Raw genomic sequence first — 17,837 nt, 5'->3', positions numbered from 1 at the left:
AAACAGGGTGAGATCCAGATCTAACGCAGTGCAGCAGTGACAGAGCTGAGGGGACTTCAGACAGAACATCTCCTGTACAAACAGACTGTGCCCCCTTCCCCCTGCCCTGGGCTCCACACTCTCTGAATTTGGGCAAATGCATTTCCTGAGATGGATAGTGTCAAGGATTTACTAGGATGCTACCGGGACTTGATGGATTGAGTTATAAGGAGAGGCTGGATAGACTGGGACTTTTTTCTCTGGAGCGTAGGAGGCTGAGGGGTGATCTTATAGAGGTCTATAAAATAATGAGGGGCACAGATCAGCTAGATAGTCAATATCTTTTCCCAAAGGCGGGGGAGTCTAAAACTAGAGGGCATAGGTTTAAGGTGAGAGGGGAGAGATACAAAAGGGTCCAGAGAGGCAATTCTTTCACACAGAGGCTGGTGAGTGTCTGGAACGAGCTGCCAGAGGCAGTAGTAGAGGTGGGGACAATTTTGTCTTTTAAAAAGCATTTAGACAGTTACATGGGTACGATGGGTATAGAGGGATATGGGCCAAATGCGGGCAATTGGGACGAGCTTAGGGGTTTAAACAAAAAAAGGGGCAAGTTGGGCCGAAGGGCCTGTTTCCATGCTGTAAACCTCTCTGACTCGATGACTCTGTCTCTGATGTTAACAGTCTCAATCTAACGGGGAACCTGGCACATCTCGGTCCCTCTGTGCGGCGAGAGGGAATGGTCACTTTGGAGAGACATCTGCAAATGAAAGGAATGAGGCAGAGAAATCCAAGACCCCTGAGAGAGGATTGGTACTTACAGTTTCCCCGCGTTGCCCTGGGTGACCAGGCAATCCATCCTTACCGGCTGGGCCCTGTGAAAAGGTTGGACAGAGAGAGAAATCACTGTTGGAGCAGTAATAACCGTAAGAAAGAACAGGGGACAGGAAACTGGATGGAAGTTTCACCCGCACGCCCAGAGCTTCAGTCGAGCTCAGACCCACGCTGCCCGTTGCTTTGAAATATTTACTCAATCGTCAGAGGTCAGCACACACCGGGCACAACGCAACCTCACTCCCAATGGCACAGAGAGTTCGGGAGAAAAGCCCCAGATGGAGCAGTAAATGTCCCTGAGGACTGGAATCAGGTACAATATTGGACAGTGTAGAGGGAGCTTTACTCTGTATCTAACCCCGTGCTGTACCTGTCCTGGGAGTGTTTGATGGGGACAGTGTAGAGGGAGCTTTACTCTGCATCTAACCCCGTGCTGTACCTGTCCTGGGAGTGTTTGATGGGGACAGTGTAGAGGGAGCTTTACTCTGTATCTAACCCCGTGCTGTACCTGTCCTGGGAGTGTTTGATGGGGGACAGTGTAGAGGGAGCTTTACTCCGTATCTAACCCCGTGCTGTACCTGTCCTGGGAGTGTTTGATGGGGACAGTGTAGAGGGAGCTTTACTCTGTATCTAACCCCGTGCTGTACCTGTCCTGGGAGTGTTTGATGGGGACAGTGTAGAGGGAGCTTTACTCTGTATCTAACCCCGTGCTGTACCTGTCCTGGGAGTGTTTGATGGGGGACAGTGTAGAGGGAGCTTTACTCCGTATCTAACCCCGTGCTGTACCTGTCCTGGGAGTGTTTGATGGGGACAGTGTAGAGGGAGCTTTACTCTGTATCTAACCCCGTGCTGTACCTGTCCTGGGAGTGTTTGATGGGGGACAGTGTAGAGGGAGCTTTACTATGTATCTAACCCCGTGCTGTACCTGTTCAGGGAGTGTTTGATGGGGGACAGTGTAGAGGGAGCTTTACTCCGTATCTAACCCCGTGCTGTACCTGTCCTGGGAGTGTTTGATGGGGGACAGTGTAGAGGGAGCTTTACTCTGTATCTAACCCCGTGCTGTAACTGTCCTGGGAGTGTTTGATGGGGGACAGTGTAGAGGGAGCTTTACTCTGTATCTAACCCCGTGCTGTACCTGTCCTGGGAGTGTTTGATGGGGACAGTGTAGAGGGAGCTTTACTCTGTATCTAACCCCGTGCTGTACCTGTCCAGGGAGTGTTTGATGGGGGACAGTGTAGAGGGAGCTTTACTCTGTATCTAACCCCGTGCTGTACTTGTCCTGGGAGTGTTTGATGGGGACAGTGTAGAGGGAGCTTTACTCTGTATCTAACCCCGTGCTGTACCTGTCCTGGGAGTGTTTGATGGGGACAGTGTAGAGGGAGCTTTACTCTGTATCTAACCCCGTGCTGTACCTGTCCTGGGTGTGTTTGATGGGGATAGTGTAGAGGGAGCTTTACTCTGTATCTAACCCCGTGCTGTACCTGTCCTGGGTGTGTTTGATGGGAACAGTGTAGAGGGAGCTTTACTCTGTATCTAACCCCGTGCTGTACCTGTCCTGGGAGTGTTTGATGGGGATAGTGTAGAGGGAGCTTTACTCTGTATCTAACCCCGTGCTGTACCTGTCCTGGGAATGTTTGATGGGGACAGTGTAGAGGGAGCTTTACTCTGTATCTAACACCGTGCTGTACCTGTCCTGGGAGTGTTTGATGGGGACAGTGTAGAGAGAGCTTTACTCTGTATCTAACCCCATGCTGTACCTGTCCTGGGAGTGTTTGATGGGGACAGTGTAGAGGGAGTTTTACTCTGTATCTAACCCCGTGCTGTACCTGTCCTGGGAGTGTTTGATGGGGACAGTGTAGAGGGAGCTTTACTCTGTATCTAACCCCGTGCTGTACCTGTCCTGGGAATGTTTGATGGGGACAGTGTAGAGGGAGCTTTACTCTGTATCTAACACCGTGCTGTACCTGTCCTGGGAGTGTTTGATGGGGACAGTGTAGAGGGAGCTTTACTCTGTATCTAACCCCATGCTGTACCTGTCCTGGGAGTGTTTGATGGGGACAGTGTAGAGGGAGTTTTACTCTGTATCTAACCCCGTGCTGTACCTGTCCTGGGTGTGTTTGATGGGGACAGTGTAGAGGGAGCTTTACTCTGTATCTGACCCCGTGCTGTACCTGTCCTGGGAGTGTTTGATGGGGACAGTGTAGAGGGAGCTTAACTCTGTATCTAACCCCGTGCTGTACCTGTCCTGGGAGTGTTTGATGGGGACAGTGTAGAGGGAGCTTTACTCTGTATCTGACCCCGTGCTCTACCTGTCCTGGGAGTGTTTGATGGGGACAGTGTAGAGGGAGTCCATTTGGTTTATCATTGAGAATGAGGCACTTTCCCAAATTGAGTGAGTGTTGAGATGATTTGTGAGCGAGGCTATTGGGGGTTTGGGGTGTCTCTGACATTATTCCTGAGGAGATGCAGTTGCGATTGATGATGAAATCCTCGCAGAACGTTGTTGTTGTTGCGAGTGAATAAATCTGGAAACAATTTGCAATCTATGAAAAATGCAGCAAATACTTGGGATTACTTACAGGAGGTCCTTTGGGTCCAGCGAATCCCATTGGTCCCTGAGGTCCAGGTGGTCCCTGCCATGTAAACATTAGAATGATGAGAAAAGGAAGCTGTACATTTCTATAGCACCTGTCACAGCCTGAAGGCACCCCTATGTTCTTTACAACTAATTAAATACTTTTCTAAATTGTAACCAGGAAATACAGCAGCCACTTTGCACACCCTGAGATCCACAATGAGAGGGATGATCAGACAATAGGAATCTCGGTTAAGGAATGATATTTGTCCAATGCATCATTGAAACTTCCCAGCCTTCGTCACAAAGCTGCAATGTGCACATCCACATGAAGGGTGATGTAACTGGAGCTAAATGTCTCTTCAGAGTAGATACAGATCATTGGTTAAAAACTGCAGGCTTCAACTTTTTTTTATTCATTGCTGGGACATGGGTGTCGCTGGCTGGGCCAGCACTTATTGCCCATCCCTAGTTGCCCTTGGAGGACAGTTGAGAGTCAACCACATTGCTGTGGCTCTGGAGTCTCATGTCGGCCAGACCGGGTAAAGACGGCAGATTTCCTTCCCTAAAGGCCATTAGTGACCCAGATGGGTTTTTCCGACAATCGACAATGGTTTCATGGTCATCAGTAGATTCTTAATTCCAGATTCTTTTATTGAATTCAAATCTCACCAGCTGCTGTAGCGGGTTTTGAACCCGGGTCCCCAGAACATTAGCTGAGTTTCTGGATTATTAGCCTAGCGATAATACCACTCGGCCATCGCCTCCCTTGCGGGCCAGTAAAATCTGTACATCATTGGCTGTGGTGCTGAGATGCTCAGCATCTCAGGGATGGAACAGCAACAGGGGTTGGATGATCAGCCATTAACTCTGCGAGTGTCTGTCGATGAGGGGATGTAGCCATGCTTTCTCATAGCTTTGGTTGTGCGTTACCGTGGAGTCGGTGCTGATGTTCTGTGACTTTCTGTTCACAATGGCACTGGCAGGGGTCATGCAGAGGTCACGGATGTGTCGTCAGCAAAATGGCCGCCTGGCACATTCAGCCGTCCACCCCGCTGTGGTCTGAGAGCGTCCAGATGCGGGAACGAAGCAGGGTCACTGAACCAGAGTCTAACCATCATCGACAAACAGCCAATGAAACGGAGAGGCCCATGTCCCAGCCAGTCAAAATGTCTCATGAATAGCTGTTCCTCATTGGATAGTCTGGATCTAATCACTGCATGGATCGGATAGCCTAAAGCTCATTTTCTTGTACATTCCGAGATGCTTTTCTTGACCTCAATTATTTGGATTTTGCAACGAGAATGTTTCTTTTTGATTTTGAAGCTGTTGTTGTTTCCTGCGGGCTGTGTGGAAGAGTCAGTGTGGAATAACAATCCTGACTGAGTGCTTCAAAGGCTAAGATCTGAGGCAACTGATGAAAGTGAAGGAGAATCGAATAAACATCTCCCAACAAGAAAAGATGACTTGAATCTAATTCCGGCAGCTGCCATTTACTGGGCCATTATTATTCACAGAATAAAGGATTTTGTGGAATGTCTCAGATTTTTTTTGGAGCAGCTTGTGACAAAGCCGACGAGGGAACAAGCAATTCTGGATTTGGTGACGTGTAATGAGGCAGACTTGATTAGGGAACTTCAGGTGGAGGAACCCTGAGGGAGCAGTGATCACAATATGATAGAATTCACCCTGCAGTTTGAGAGGGAGAAGCTGGAGTCGGATGTAACGGGATTACAATTAAATAAAGATAACTACAAAGACACGAGGGAGGAGCTGGGCAGAGTTGATTGGAAAGGGAGCCTCGCAGGGAAGACAGTGGAACAGCAATGGCAGGAGTTTTTGGGGGTTATTCGGGAGGCACAACAGAAATTCATCCCAAGGAGGAGGAAACATGCTGAGGGGAGGACGAGGCATCCATGGCTGACGAGGGAAGTCAAGGACAGCATAAAAGCAAAAGAAAAAACAGACAAAGTGGCGAGGATTAGTGGGAAGCCAGAGGATTGGGAAGCCTTTAAAATCCCAGAGGATTGGAGGATAGCTAATGTGGTCCAGTTATTTAAGAAGGGTAGGAAGGATAACCCGGGAAATTATAGGCCGGTGAGCTTGACATCCATGGTAGGGAAGTTGTTGGAGAGGATTCTTAGAGATAGGATGTATGCGCATTTAGAAAGGAATAAACTCATTAACGATAGTCAGCATGGTTTTGTGAGAGGGAGGTCATGCCTCACTAACCTGGTGGAGTTTTTTGAAGAAGTGACTAGGATGGTTGACGAGGGAAGGGCCGTGGATGTCGTCTATATGGACTTTAGTAAAGCGTTTGACAAAGTCCCTCATGGTAGGTTGGTGCAAAAGGTTGGATCTCATGGGATAAAGGGGGAGGTGGCTAGATGGGTGGAGAACTGGCTTGGTCACAGAAGACAGAGGCTGGTAGTGGAAGGGTCTTTTTCTGGCTGGAGGCCTGTGACTAGTGGTGTTCCACAGGGCTCTGTACTGGGACCTCTGCTGTTTGTGATTTATATAAACGATCTGGAAGAAGGTGTAACTGGGGTGATCAATAAGTTTGCGGACGACACGAAAATGGCTGGACTTGCAGATAGTGAGGAGCATTGTCAGAGGCTACAGAAGGATATAGATAGGCTGGAAATTTGGGCAAAGAAATGGCAGATGGAGTTCAATACAGATAAATGCGAAGTGATGCATTTTGGTAGAACTAACGTAGGGGGGAGCTATACGATAAATGGCAGAACCATAAAGGGTGTAGATACGCAGAGGGACCTGGGTGTGCAAGTCCACAGATCCTTGAAGGTGACGGCACAGGTGGAGAAGGTAGCGAATAAGGCATATGGCATGCTTCCCTTTATAGGACGGGGCATAGAGTATAAAAGTTGGGGTCTGATGTTGCAGTTGTATAGAGTGTTGGTTCGGCCGCATTTGGAATACTGCGTCCAGTTCTGGTCGCCACACTACCAGAAGGACGTGGAGGCTTTAGAGAGAGTGCAGAGAAGGTTTACCAGGATGTTGCCTGGTATGGAAGGACTTAGTTATGAGCAGAGATTGGATAAACTGGGGTTGTTCTCACTGGAAAGACGGAGGATGAGGGGTGACCTAATAGAAGTGTATAAAATTATGAAAGGCATAGATAGGGTGAACGGTGGGAAGCTTTTTCCCAGGTCGGTGGTGACGTTCACGAGGGGTCATAGGTTCAAGGTGAGCGGGGGGAGGTTTAACACGGATATCAGAAGGACATATTTTACACAGAGGGTGGTGGGGGCCTGGAATGCGCTGCCGGGCAAGGTGGTGGAGGCGGACACGCTGGGAACATTTAAGACTTATCTCGATAGTCACATGAACGGAGTGGGAATGGAGGGATACAAAAGAATGGTCTAGTTTGGACCAGGGAGCGGCGCGGGCTTGGAGGGCCGAAGGGCCTGTTCCTGTGCTGTATTGTTCTTTGTTCAAGCAGAGGACAACTAAAAAAGCAATAAGGGGGGAGAGGATGAAATATGAGTGTAAGCTAGTGTAATATAAAAGAAGATGGGAAGAGTTTTTTCAACATATAAAAGATAAGAGGCAAAAATAGACATTGGACCGCTGGAATCACTGAATCTGTGGAACTCTTTGCCCCGGAAGGCTGAGGAGGCCGGGTCATTGAGTGTCTTTAAGACAGAGATAGATAGGTTCTTGATTAATAAGGGGATCAGGGGTTATGGGGAAAAGGCAGGAGAATGGGGATGAGAAAAATATCAGCCATGATTGAATGGCGGAGCAGACTCGATGGGCCGAGTGGCCTCATTCTGCTCCTGTGTTTTATGATCTTAAGCAAAACCAGCTGCAAGGCAGATTGATTCGGGTGGTTATAAGGAGGGGCTGGATAGACTGGGACTTTTTTCTCTGGAGCGTAGGAGGCTGAGGGGTGATCTTATAGAGGTCTATAAAATAATGAGGGGCACAGATCAGCTAGATAGTCAATATCTTTTCCCAAAGGTAGGGGAGTCTAAAACTAGAGGACATAGGTTTAAGGTGAGAGGGGAGAGATACAAAAGGGTCCAGAGGGGCAATTTTTTCATGCAGAGGATGGTGAGTGTCTGGAACAAGCTGCCAGAGGCAGTAGTAGAGGCGGGTACAATTTTGTCTTTTAAAAAGTGTTTAGACAGTTACATGGGTAAGATGGGTACAGAGGGATATGGGCCAAATGCGGGCAATTGGGACTAGCTTAGGGGTTTAAAAAAAAAGGCGGCATGGACAAGTTGGGCCGAAGGGCCTGTTTCCATGCTGTAAACCTCTATGACTCTATGACTCTGTGGTCTGATCTCCGTATACTGGGATGACCTGGATAAGAGACACAGATCACCCATTGGTACCCTCAGTCTCATGCTGACCCTGGGGCAGCAGAGAGGCCAGAGCTGGGCCAAGCTTTGCTCTGCATCAAGATGCTGCCCGAGAACGATGGAATATAAAAGAGAGGCTGTCCTTACCCTCTCTCCGGAAGGACCTGGTGGACCATCATTGCCCGAGCTACCCTGGAATGAGAAACAATTCAAAACGTTAGCTCCACAAACTGAATGAAGTATCGCACGCTATTCACAATAACACTGCAGAGAATATTCCGGTAAGCTGCTTCCGTCAATTCGAATTGCTGCAGCTTCTTCAGTGAATCCTCAGAGGCTCAATTACTAAACATCAATCCCAGATCCCCGTGGGCCTCATGTCCACATTGGATGCGGCAGAGGCTCAGAACCCTTTCATTTTACACCCAGAAAGGCGGAGTTGAGAGTCACTGCTGTCTGTGGAGGGGAGGGCATCTGAACTGGATGGAGCTTTCACCCAATCCATTCTTAGCTGTAGAGAATTAAACTGCTCCAAACAAGGTCACAGATTCTGAGCTTTACTCTTTATCTGAAGCATCTGGTTACCTTGGGTCCTGCTTTTCCTGTTGATCCTCTTGGACCACGTTCACCTCGTGGACCCTTTAATATAAAATAAACAGAGTTAGATCCACTGGAAAGGGAGAGTTGGGTGGTGGAGATTTACATTGAGAAATTAATGCAGAAAAACATTGACATTTAGTGGTGAGTCACTGGACCAGGTGCTGAAGATATTGAGTAAATAAATTCTCACCGTTGGGCCTCTCTGTCCTCTGGGACCTGCTTTTCCCGGAGTCCCCTAGAAATAAAATTCAAGAGATGGATGAGATCACAATCAGACTTGCCCATGATCCAGGAACAAACCAACCAATTGAAATGGTCGAGAGCTTCACGTTTTTCGGTGTCCAGATCACCAACAACCTGTCCTGGTCCCCTCATGCCGACACTATAGTTAAGAAAGCCCCACCAATGCCTCTACTTTCTCAGAAGACTAAGGAAATTTGGCATGTCGGCTACGACTCTCACCAACCTTTACAGATGCACCATTGAAATCATTCTTTCCGGTTGTATCACAGCTTGGTATGGCTCCTGCTCTGCCCAAGACCGCAAGGAACTACAAAAGATCGTGAATGTAGCCCAATCCATCACGCAAACCAGCCTCCCATCCATTGACTCTGTCTACACTTCCCACTGCCTCGACAAAGCAGCCAGCATAATTAAGGACCTCACGCACCCCGGACATTCTCTCTTCCACCTTCTTCCGTCGGGAAAAAGATACAAAAGTCTGAGGTCACGTACCAACCGACTCAAGAACAGCTTCTTCCCTGCTGCTGTCAGACTTTTGAATGGACCTACCTCGCATTAAGTTGACCTTTCTCTACACCCTAGCCATGACTGGAACACTACATTCTGCACTCTCTCCTTTCCTTCTCTATGAATGGTATGCTTTGTCTGTATAGCGCGCAAGAAATAATACTTTTCACTGTATGTTAATACATGTGACAATAATAAATCAAATCAAATCAAGGGCCAGGATTTTCCGATCTCACACGCCCCGCCCCCACCGAGAACAGGGAATTTGGCGCTCAGCCAAAACTCCATTTACTGCAGCGGGACTGGAGAATCCCAGCCCGGGAGAGGTCGGAGAATTCCGGTGCATGTCTTTAACCTATCAGAATGAATCATCCCCAGTGAGTGACCCTGCAGAGGTACATTTCCCACGGAGGGGATTCTTTTTGCCCTATTCTCTGTGTGTGTGCAGTTCAAATCACCCAGTTTACAGGAATACCCCTCGCAATTTGGGATCCATGTTTTTAACCGGAACACGTGGAAAGGATTGGGCTGAATCTGCTTTTTACTCGCCCGCCACACCCCAAATCATCCAATCACCTCATCGCAACACAGCTCATCTTTCACCCGCTGGTCTGTGTGGGCAAAGGTCAGCGAGGACCCACCGGGCAAAGGTCACCAGGCAAAGGTCAGTGAGGACCCACTGGGCAAAGGTCAGTGAGGACCCAGCAGGTAAAGGTCAGCGAGGTTACACCGGGCAAAGGTCAGCAAGGATACACTGGGCAAAGGTCAGCGAGGATACACCGGGCAAAGGTCAGCGAGGATACACCGGGCAAAGGTCAAAGGTCAGTGAGGATACACTGGGCAAAGATCAGCGAGGATACACAAGGCAAAGGTCAATGATGGCACACGGCAAAGGTCAGTGAGGATACACAGGGCAAAGGTCAATGAGGGCACACAGGGCAAAGGTCAGTGAGGATACACAGGGCAAAGGTCAATGAGGACCCACCGAGCAAAGGTCACAGGGAAAAGGTTAGTGAGGACTCACAGGGCAAAGGTCAGTGAGGGCACACTGGGCAAAGGTCAGTGAGGGCACACTGGGCAAAGGTCAGTGAGGTCTCACAGGGCAAACAGCAGTGAGGACACACAGGGCAAAGGTCAGTGAGAACACATGGAGCAAGGTCAACAGGTAAAAAGAAGGTGCTATTTTTTGTCTGCAAGGCTGGGATTGCTCTCAGAGAGGTGGAGGTGAATGGTATTTAACAGGTGTTCAACATTATGAAGAGTTTCAACAGAGTAAATCAGGAGAAGCTGTTCCCACTGATGGGACGGTCGAATACCTGAGGGAGAGAGACTGAAGGTAATTGGCAAAAGGGAACTGGATCAAAAACTCAAAAAGCAAACTTTTCAACCTGGGAAAAGAACAAAAGACTGAGATTAAATGGATAATTCCGTCAAAGAGCCAGTACAAGGACGATGGGCTGAATGGTCTCCAGTGCGCTGTAAGAGGAGTAAAGCTTGGCTCTGTCCCTGTGACCAGATTGGACTCCATGTGGAAGATGCAATGAGGCAATGTTCTACATAAGAACATAAGAACTAGGAGCAGGAGTAGGCCATTCGGCCCCTCGAGCCTGCCCCGCCATTCAATAAGATCATGGCTGATCTTTTTGTGGACTCAGCTCCACTTACCCACCCGCTCACCATAACCCTTAATTCCTTTACTGTTCAAAAATCTATCTATCCTTGCCTCAAAAACATTCAATGAGGTAGCCTCAACTGCTTCACTGAGCAGGGAATTCCACAGATTCACAACCCTTTGTGTGAAGAAGTTCCTCCTCAACTCAGTTCTAAATCTGCTCTGCCTTATTTTGAGGCTATGCCCCTAGTTCTAGTTTCACCCGCCAGTGGAAACAGCCTCCCTGCTTCTATCTGGCCTTGGGTTGCACGGCCAGATAGGCCAGTAGAGGTGGGTCCAGGAGGCTGGGGGTTTATACGATGTTTGAACATGGCAGTGTTCCATTCCCCTTCCTATTCCTAACCCGCTACCTCACACGCCTTGGGATATGAACCCTATGGAGTGTTGGAATATAGAAGCATAAAACACATCAAATTCCAAACAGTGAACTCATATCGATATAAAGCTCCATCTCCAGTTCCCAGGACTCGGGATTTATGGTTTTTTCCTGGCTGCAGAACAATTAAAGAAATGAAGGAGCTCGAGGCAGTTACACCAGCAGAGTTACTCAGGGAACACTGAATGTAAGCTCTGCCTGGTCAAAGGGAGATGTCCCTTAATCGTCCATTTTACAAACTCCTGTCTCACTCCGATTGGTGGACACAAGTCCTGTCGATCTTTACTCATGTATTAAAGGATGTGCAAATAGAAGGTAGCCATTCAGCCCCTCAAACCTAGTCAAGCATTCATTTAGATTTTAGCCTATATCTTAATTCATCACTGGCGGCCATAAAAATATATTAACATAAGAGCTAGGAGCAGGAGTAGGCCATTCAGCCCCTCGAACCTGCTCCGCGACTCAATACAATCATGGATGATCTTCATAGATTATCATGGAACCCCAACAGTGTGGAAGGAGGCCATTCAGCCCATCAAGTCTGCACCAACTCTCCAACAGAGCATCTTACCCAAGCCCTATCCACGTCAGCCCATGCATTTCACTCGCTAGTCCCTTTAACACATCTTTGGTCACTAAGGGGCAATTTACAAATCTTGTCTCTGCCTCAACTCCACTTTCCTGCCCGTTCTCCACGATCCGTCAACCCTTTATTGATTAAAAATCTGTCTGTCTCCTCAAATTTACTCAATGTCCCAGCACCCACTGCACTCCGCGCTGGTGAATTCCAGATTCACCATCCTCTGAGAGAAGTAACTCCTCCTCATCTCTGTTTTAAATCTGTCACCCCTTATCCCAAAACTGTCACCTCTTGTTCTAGCTTGTCCCACAAGAGGAAACATCCTCTCCACGCCTCCTTTGTCAATCCCCCTTATCATCCCGTACACCTCAATTAGATCTCCTCTCATTCTTCTAAACTCCAGTGAGTATCGGCCTGAACTGCTCAATCTCTCTTTATAATGACAAACACCTCATCTCTGGAATCAGTCCAGTGAATCTCCTCTGAACCGCCTCCAATGCCACTGCATCCCTCCTCAAGTAAAGGGACCAAAACTGTGGACAATATTCTAAGTGCGGTCTCGTCAATGCCTTGTACAACAGCAGCAACACTTCACTGTTTCTATATTCTAATCCTTTAGCAATAAATTCCATTTGCCTTTCCGATTACCTGCTGTTCCTGGCCATTGATTAGATGCTGGGTTTCCCTCCCTCATCCTCCCCCCCTAGAACATGCTTCTTCAAACTTCCCTCTGACTAAACTGTCCTGAAATCTCCCGAGGCTCCGTGAAGCACCTCTGAGTATTACTGAGTTAAAGGTGCTATAGAAATGTAAGTCATTGCTGTTGTAAGTCCATCTTGGTTTTGTAACCCCTAATCTATCCATTGCAATTTGGCAATACTGAGCTGGTCCGGGTGGGGGTGCGGGTGGGGGGGGGGGGGGGGGGGGGTTTGAAATCCCCCTGCCCTTTGGAATGCTTCCTGAGTTGTTGCCACAGTAACGACAATCTCCCTGTCCCGTGGTGAGGGGCTCCGGGATGGAGCACGGCTGCTCCAGACGGGGCCTGGAATAGAGTTTTATATTAATTGTGACTCACTCATTTTGAATGTGTCAACACCCCTTAAATCACTGGATGGCAGGGCCTTTCGCCAGTTTGCCAGGCTCCAGCTGCTAACACTGCAATCCTGCCTTCCGCCTGCTTCCGAAAGCAATTCCAACGGCCAAAACCATCGCAGGAAATCCGTGAGAGGAAAGTGACGATCGGCTTTGCTCAACAGGGGACGCAGAACGAGCAGAAAACTTTAACCCTTTCACAACCTGGGCTAGATCCAAAATCTCCTGGGGCTACCCCCTCCCCACCCCCAACTGCCTCACCAAGGCTTGGGTGGGGAGGTTCGTATGGGTAGGCGCGGGGTATGGGTTGAGGTGGTGATGGTGACAGGTTCTGGGGGTGGGTAGTGTGGGTGGGGGGGGGGGGGGGGGGGGGGGCGGGGGCGGGGGGGTGGTTAGAGTGGAGAGGTCGCACCAAAACCGGAAAATCCCACCCAAGGTCAACAAATCATTGCATGGGTCACCCCCCCCCCCCGCCCCGGGTGGGCTGGTCGGGAAAATTCCTCCCGTGGGGTGTGGGGGTGAGAGTGGGGGAACATGTCCCTTTATCTGAGGATCAATAGTTGGTTTCTTGCCCAAGGGGTGAGGGGGGCAGCGTAACACTGACTGGTTAATCCTCCTGCTCTCTGGAAATAAACTGAGGGTGTTGTCCCCCCCACTCTCTCTCTCTCTCCACCCCCCGCCCCCCTCCCTCCCCCCCAACCAGGCTCCTTTTTAAGAAAGCCACATTTCAATAATTAAAATAGAATCAGAGAATGGTTACCACACAGGAGGCCATTCAACCCATTGTTCCCAATACTGTCCCTCTGCAAGAGAAACTCACCCAGTTCCACTCCCCTCAGCGATAAATGTCTCGGTTGGGACTCGAGTGACCTAAAAGGCAGAACCCCCCGGCGGTGACAGATAACCTACCCTGCCATGGACTCCACTCCCATTGGAGGGGAGGGTGTTTGCTGCTGTATTAAGGACGGTCTATTTGCTGCAGGCATTGTATCAGTTTGTTGTTTTAATAGTTTATCATTGTGAAATTATAATGTATTTGGATTCTAATGTATCCGGATGGATTGTTGAAATAAACAGGAAGCTGGGACTGGGAAAATACACAATTGGAGAGAGGGAGAAGAATCTTCCCGATGAAAACTGAATGATACAATGCCAGAAACCGCCGAATCCAGCAAGCTCTCACTCTGGCCTGACTCTCAGCTCCCAGTACAAGGCCAAATGGAAGCCACAGGAAGCCCGGCTCTGACCCACACCCTGGATCCTGTAACCAGGAAACTTCCCCCGGATCAGGCAAGTCCCATACCCAGCCTGCCTCACTGCGATGGTTCGGACTGATCAGCCAATCAGATCAGTGCAGGAATTTGATCTGGTGGATTTCAGACTCTCATTGGCTGGGAGTTTCCCGCTTGGGTTCAATGAGAGTGGATCCCGGTGGGAGCAGCTCCAGGATTCCACACAGATTAACACCAGTACACACACAGCGAGTAAACCCCCACCCAAAACAGGAATGAGAGCTGTACAAACACACAAATCAGGTTCTGCTTTGGTCCCAGGACCCCAATTGCAGCTTTTGAGCAGAAGGGCGGGCACGGTAGCACAGTGGTCAGCGCTGCTGCCTCAGAGCGCCAGAGTCCCGCGTTCAATTCCGTACTCGGGTCACTGCCTGTGCGGAGTTTGCACGTTCTCCCCGTGTCTGCATGGGTTTCCTCTGCGTGCTCTGGTTTCCTCCCACACTCCAAAGATGTGCAGATTTGGTGCATTGTCCATGTTAAATTAGGTTTAGTTAGCCATGGTAAATGCAGGGTTAAGATGTTCTTCAGAGAGTCAGTGCAGCCTGGAATATATTCAATGTCCCAGCTTGCACTGCTTTCTGGGTCAGAGACTTCCAAACACCAACAACCCTCAGGGGAGAAATTCCTCCCAACTGCATCTTAAACGGGAGACGCCTTATTTTTATGCAGTGCCCCAGAGATCCCCCCACGAGGGGCAAACACCCCCTCAGCATCCAACCCTGCCGTCCCCTCAGAATCCTCTGTTTCAATCAGGTCATCTCTCGTTCTTTTACACTGCAGTGGGAACAGTTCCAACCTTTCCTCATAACACAAAGCCCTTCATCCCAGGAATCAGCCCAGTGAACCTTCACTCAGCTGTTCCGGACGTAAGTATATTCCTCCTTAAGTAAGGAGACCAAAACTCCAGCTGTGATCTCACAACTCCCTGTACAGTTGGGGCAAGACTTCCCTCCTTTTACACTCCACCCCCTTCAGAATAAAGGCCAACATTCCATTTGCCTTCTGATTACTTGCTGGACCTGCATATTAGGACACCCAGATCCCTCTGTACCACAGCACTCTGCAATCTCTCTCCACTTAATTAATTTGCTGTTTTTCCATTCTTCCTGCCAAAGTGGATAACCTCACACTTTCTCACATTATACTGCATCTGCCGGAGTTTTTACCCTGAACCGATCTACACCCCTTTGCAGACCCTCTGTATCCTCCTCACAACTTGCTTTCCTGCCAATCTTTGTGTCATCAGGTTCCTTCATCCCAGCCTGAATATAAATTGTAAATAGTTGAGATCCCAGCCCTGATCCCTGTGGCACTCCGCTAGTTACATCCTGTCAACCAGGAAAGGACCCATTTATCTCGACTCTCTGTATTGTGTGAGCTAATTGATTCTTTCTGCGTGCTGATGGGCTGTAGGAATAAACCCATCTCTTCACAGAATAAAACCAATAGCCCTGCTGCCTCGGTTACTTAACTCAGTTGTCCTGACAACATCACCCGCTCTGGGTGGCAGAATACAACACCTAACATGATGGTACCTACCCTCACTCCTTTCTCGCCGTTGGCTCCTGGAAATCCTGGGAATCCGATCGAACCCTGGAATGAGCAAGAGAAAAACCATCAACAGGAAGTCCAGGAATTCCGGATCGGAGCCGCCTCATGACTGCAGGAGGTTGACTTACTTTTGGACCTTGTCTTCCTGGGTATCCCGGCAACCCTGGGACTCCGAGTTTTCCCTAGAGCAACAGAGGAAACAGGTTAACAGGAACATGGGAATTCCCTCATAATCCCTCTTACAGGAGACAGAAGAATGGGGATAAAGTCACATTTAGACAGCTGGGAATCTAGACTCCCAAAGCAGACCTTTCAACCAAGAACACTGCGGATTGGCGAGTCCACCTCATGGATCCCTGAGCCTCATTGGCATGGCTGGCATCGTCCACTTACGGAGTTTACTGTCAATGTTTGTTATTCTGCAGAGTAAATGGCTTCATAAAGGCACATCACTGTAATTCACATCAAAAAGGCCCAGTCGCCCTTAACCCCACCATATCCATTCGCCACTCGGTCATAGAAGACAGAGGGTAGCAGTGGAAGGGTGTGTTTCTGAATGGAGGGTTGTGACAAGTGGCGTTCCTCAGGGATCAGTGCTGGGACCTTTGCTGTTTGTAATATATATAAATGATTTGGAGGAAAATGTAACTGGATTGATTATTAAGTTTGCAGACGACACAAACGTTGATGGATTTGCGCGTAGCGATGAGGACCATCAGAGGATACAGCAGGATATAGATCAGTTGGAGACTTGGGCGGAGAGATGGCAGATGGAGTTTAATCTGGACAAATGTGAGGTAATGCATTTTGGTAGGTCTACTACTGATAGGAAATATACAGTAAATGGCAGAACCCTTAAGAGTATTGATAGGCAAAGGGATCTGGGTGTACAGGTACACAGGTCACTGAAAGTGGCAGCACAGGTGGAGAAGGTAGTCAAGAAGGCATACGGCATGCTTGCCTTCATCGGCCGGGGTATTGAGTTTAAAAATTGGCAAGTCACGCTGCAGCTTTATAGAACCTTAGTTAGGCCGCACTTGGAATATAGTGTTCAATTCTGGTCGCCACACTACCAGAAGGATGTGGAGGCTTTGGAGAGGGTACAGAAAAGATTTACCAGGATGTTGCCTGGCATGGAGGGCATTAGCTATGAGGAGAGGTTGGAGAAACTTGGTTTGTTCTCAGTGGAATGACGGAGGTTGAGGGGTGACCTGATAGAAGTCTACAAGATTATGAGAGGCATGGACAGAGTGGATAGTCAGAAGCTTTTTCCCAGGGTGGAAGAGTCAATTACTAGGGGGCATGGGTTTAAGGTGCGAGGGGCAAGGTTTAAAGGAGATGTACGAGGCAAGTTTTTTTACACAGAGGGTGGTGGGTGCCTGGAACTCGCTGCCAGGGGAGATAATGGAAGCAGATAAGATAATGACTTTTAAGGGGCATCTTGACAAATACATGAATAGGATGGGAATGGAGGGATATGGTGCCCGTAAGTGTAGGGGGTTTTAGTTCAGTCGGGCAGCATGGCTGGTGCAGGCTTGGAGGGCTGAAGGGCCTATTCCTGTGTAATGCAGCAAGACCTGGACAATATCCAGGCTTGGGCTGACAAGTGGCAAATAATATTCGCACCAGACAAGTGCCAGGCACTGACCATCTCCAACAAGAGTGGATCTAACAACTGCCCCATAACATTCAATGGTGTAACCATCACTGAATCCCCCACTATCAACATCCTGGGGGTTACCGTTGACCAGAAACTGAACTCACCATATAAATACTGTGGCTACCAGAGCAGGTCAGAGGCTGGGAATCCTGCAGTGAGTAACTCACCTCCTGACTCCCCAAAGCCTGTCCACCATCTACAAGGCACAAGTCAGGAGTGTGATGGAACACTCCCCACTTGCCTGGATGGGTGCGGCTCGAACAACCCTCAAGAAACTCAACACCAACCAGGACAAAGCAGCTCGCTTGATTGGCACCCCATCCACAGCACGGTATCACAGTGGTTAGCACTGCTGCTTCACAGCTCCAGGGACCTGGGTTCGAATCCCGGCTCAGGTCACTGTCTGTGTGGAGTTTGCACATTCTCCCCGTGTCTGCGTGGGTTTCCTCCGGGTGCTCCGGTTTCCTCCCACAGTCCAAAGATGTGCGGGCTAGGTTGATTGGCCATTCTAAATTGCCCCTGAGTGTCCCGGGATGCATAGGTTAGAGGGA

General features: G+C 49.0%; 1 protein-coding gene across 1 annotated transcript in view; it reads right to left on the bottom strand.

The window, feature by feature from the left end:
- The window catches only part of col5a1 (procollagen, type V, alpha 1), a 160,251-nt gene that overhangs the window by 75,973 nt on the left and 66,441 nt on the right, over positions 1-17,837 (bottom strand). Inside the window, exons 22-28 of the mRNA XM_078226156.1 lie at positions 15,755-15,808; positions 15,615-15,668; positions 8,504-8,548; positions 8,299-8,352; positions 7,861-7,905; positions 3,390-3,443; positions 798-851 (exon numbers count right to left, since the gene is read on the bottom strand). Of these exons, the coding sequence (XP_078082282.1) occupies positions 798-851; positions 3,390-3,443; positions 7,861-7,905; positions 8,299-8,352; positions 8,504-8,548; positions 15,615-15,668; positions 15,755-15,808 (360 nt within the window). The remainder of the gene's footprint in view (positions 1-797; positions 852-3,389; positions 3,444-7,860; positions 7,906-8,298; positions 8,353-8,503; positions 8,549-15,614; positions 15,669-15,754; positions 15,809-17,837) is intronic.

Source organism: Mustelus asterias, chromosome 13 (genome assembly GCF_964213995.1).
Source record: "Mustelus asterias chromosome 13, sMusAst1.hap1.1, whole genome shotgun sequence".
In the NCBI taxonomy this organism is placed as follows: domain Eukaryota; kingdom Metazoa; phylum Chordata; class Chondrichthyes; order Carcharhiniformes; family Triakidae; genus Mustelus; species Mustelus asterias.
The sequence above is the reverse complement of the archived record's forward strand: the minus strand, read 5'-3'. Positions and strand labels throughout refer to the sequence as shown.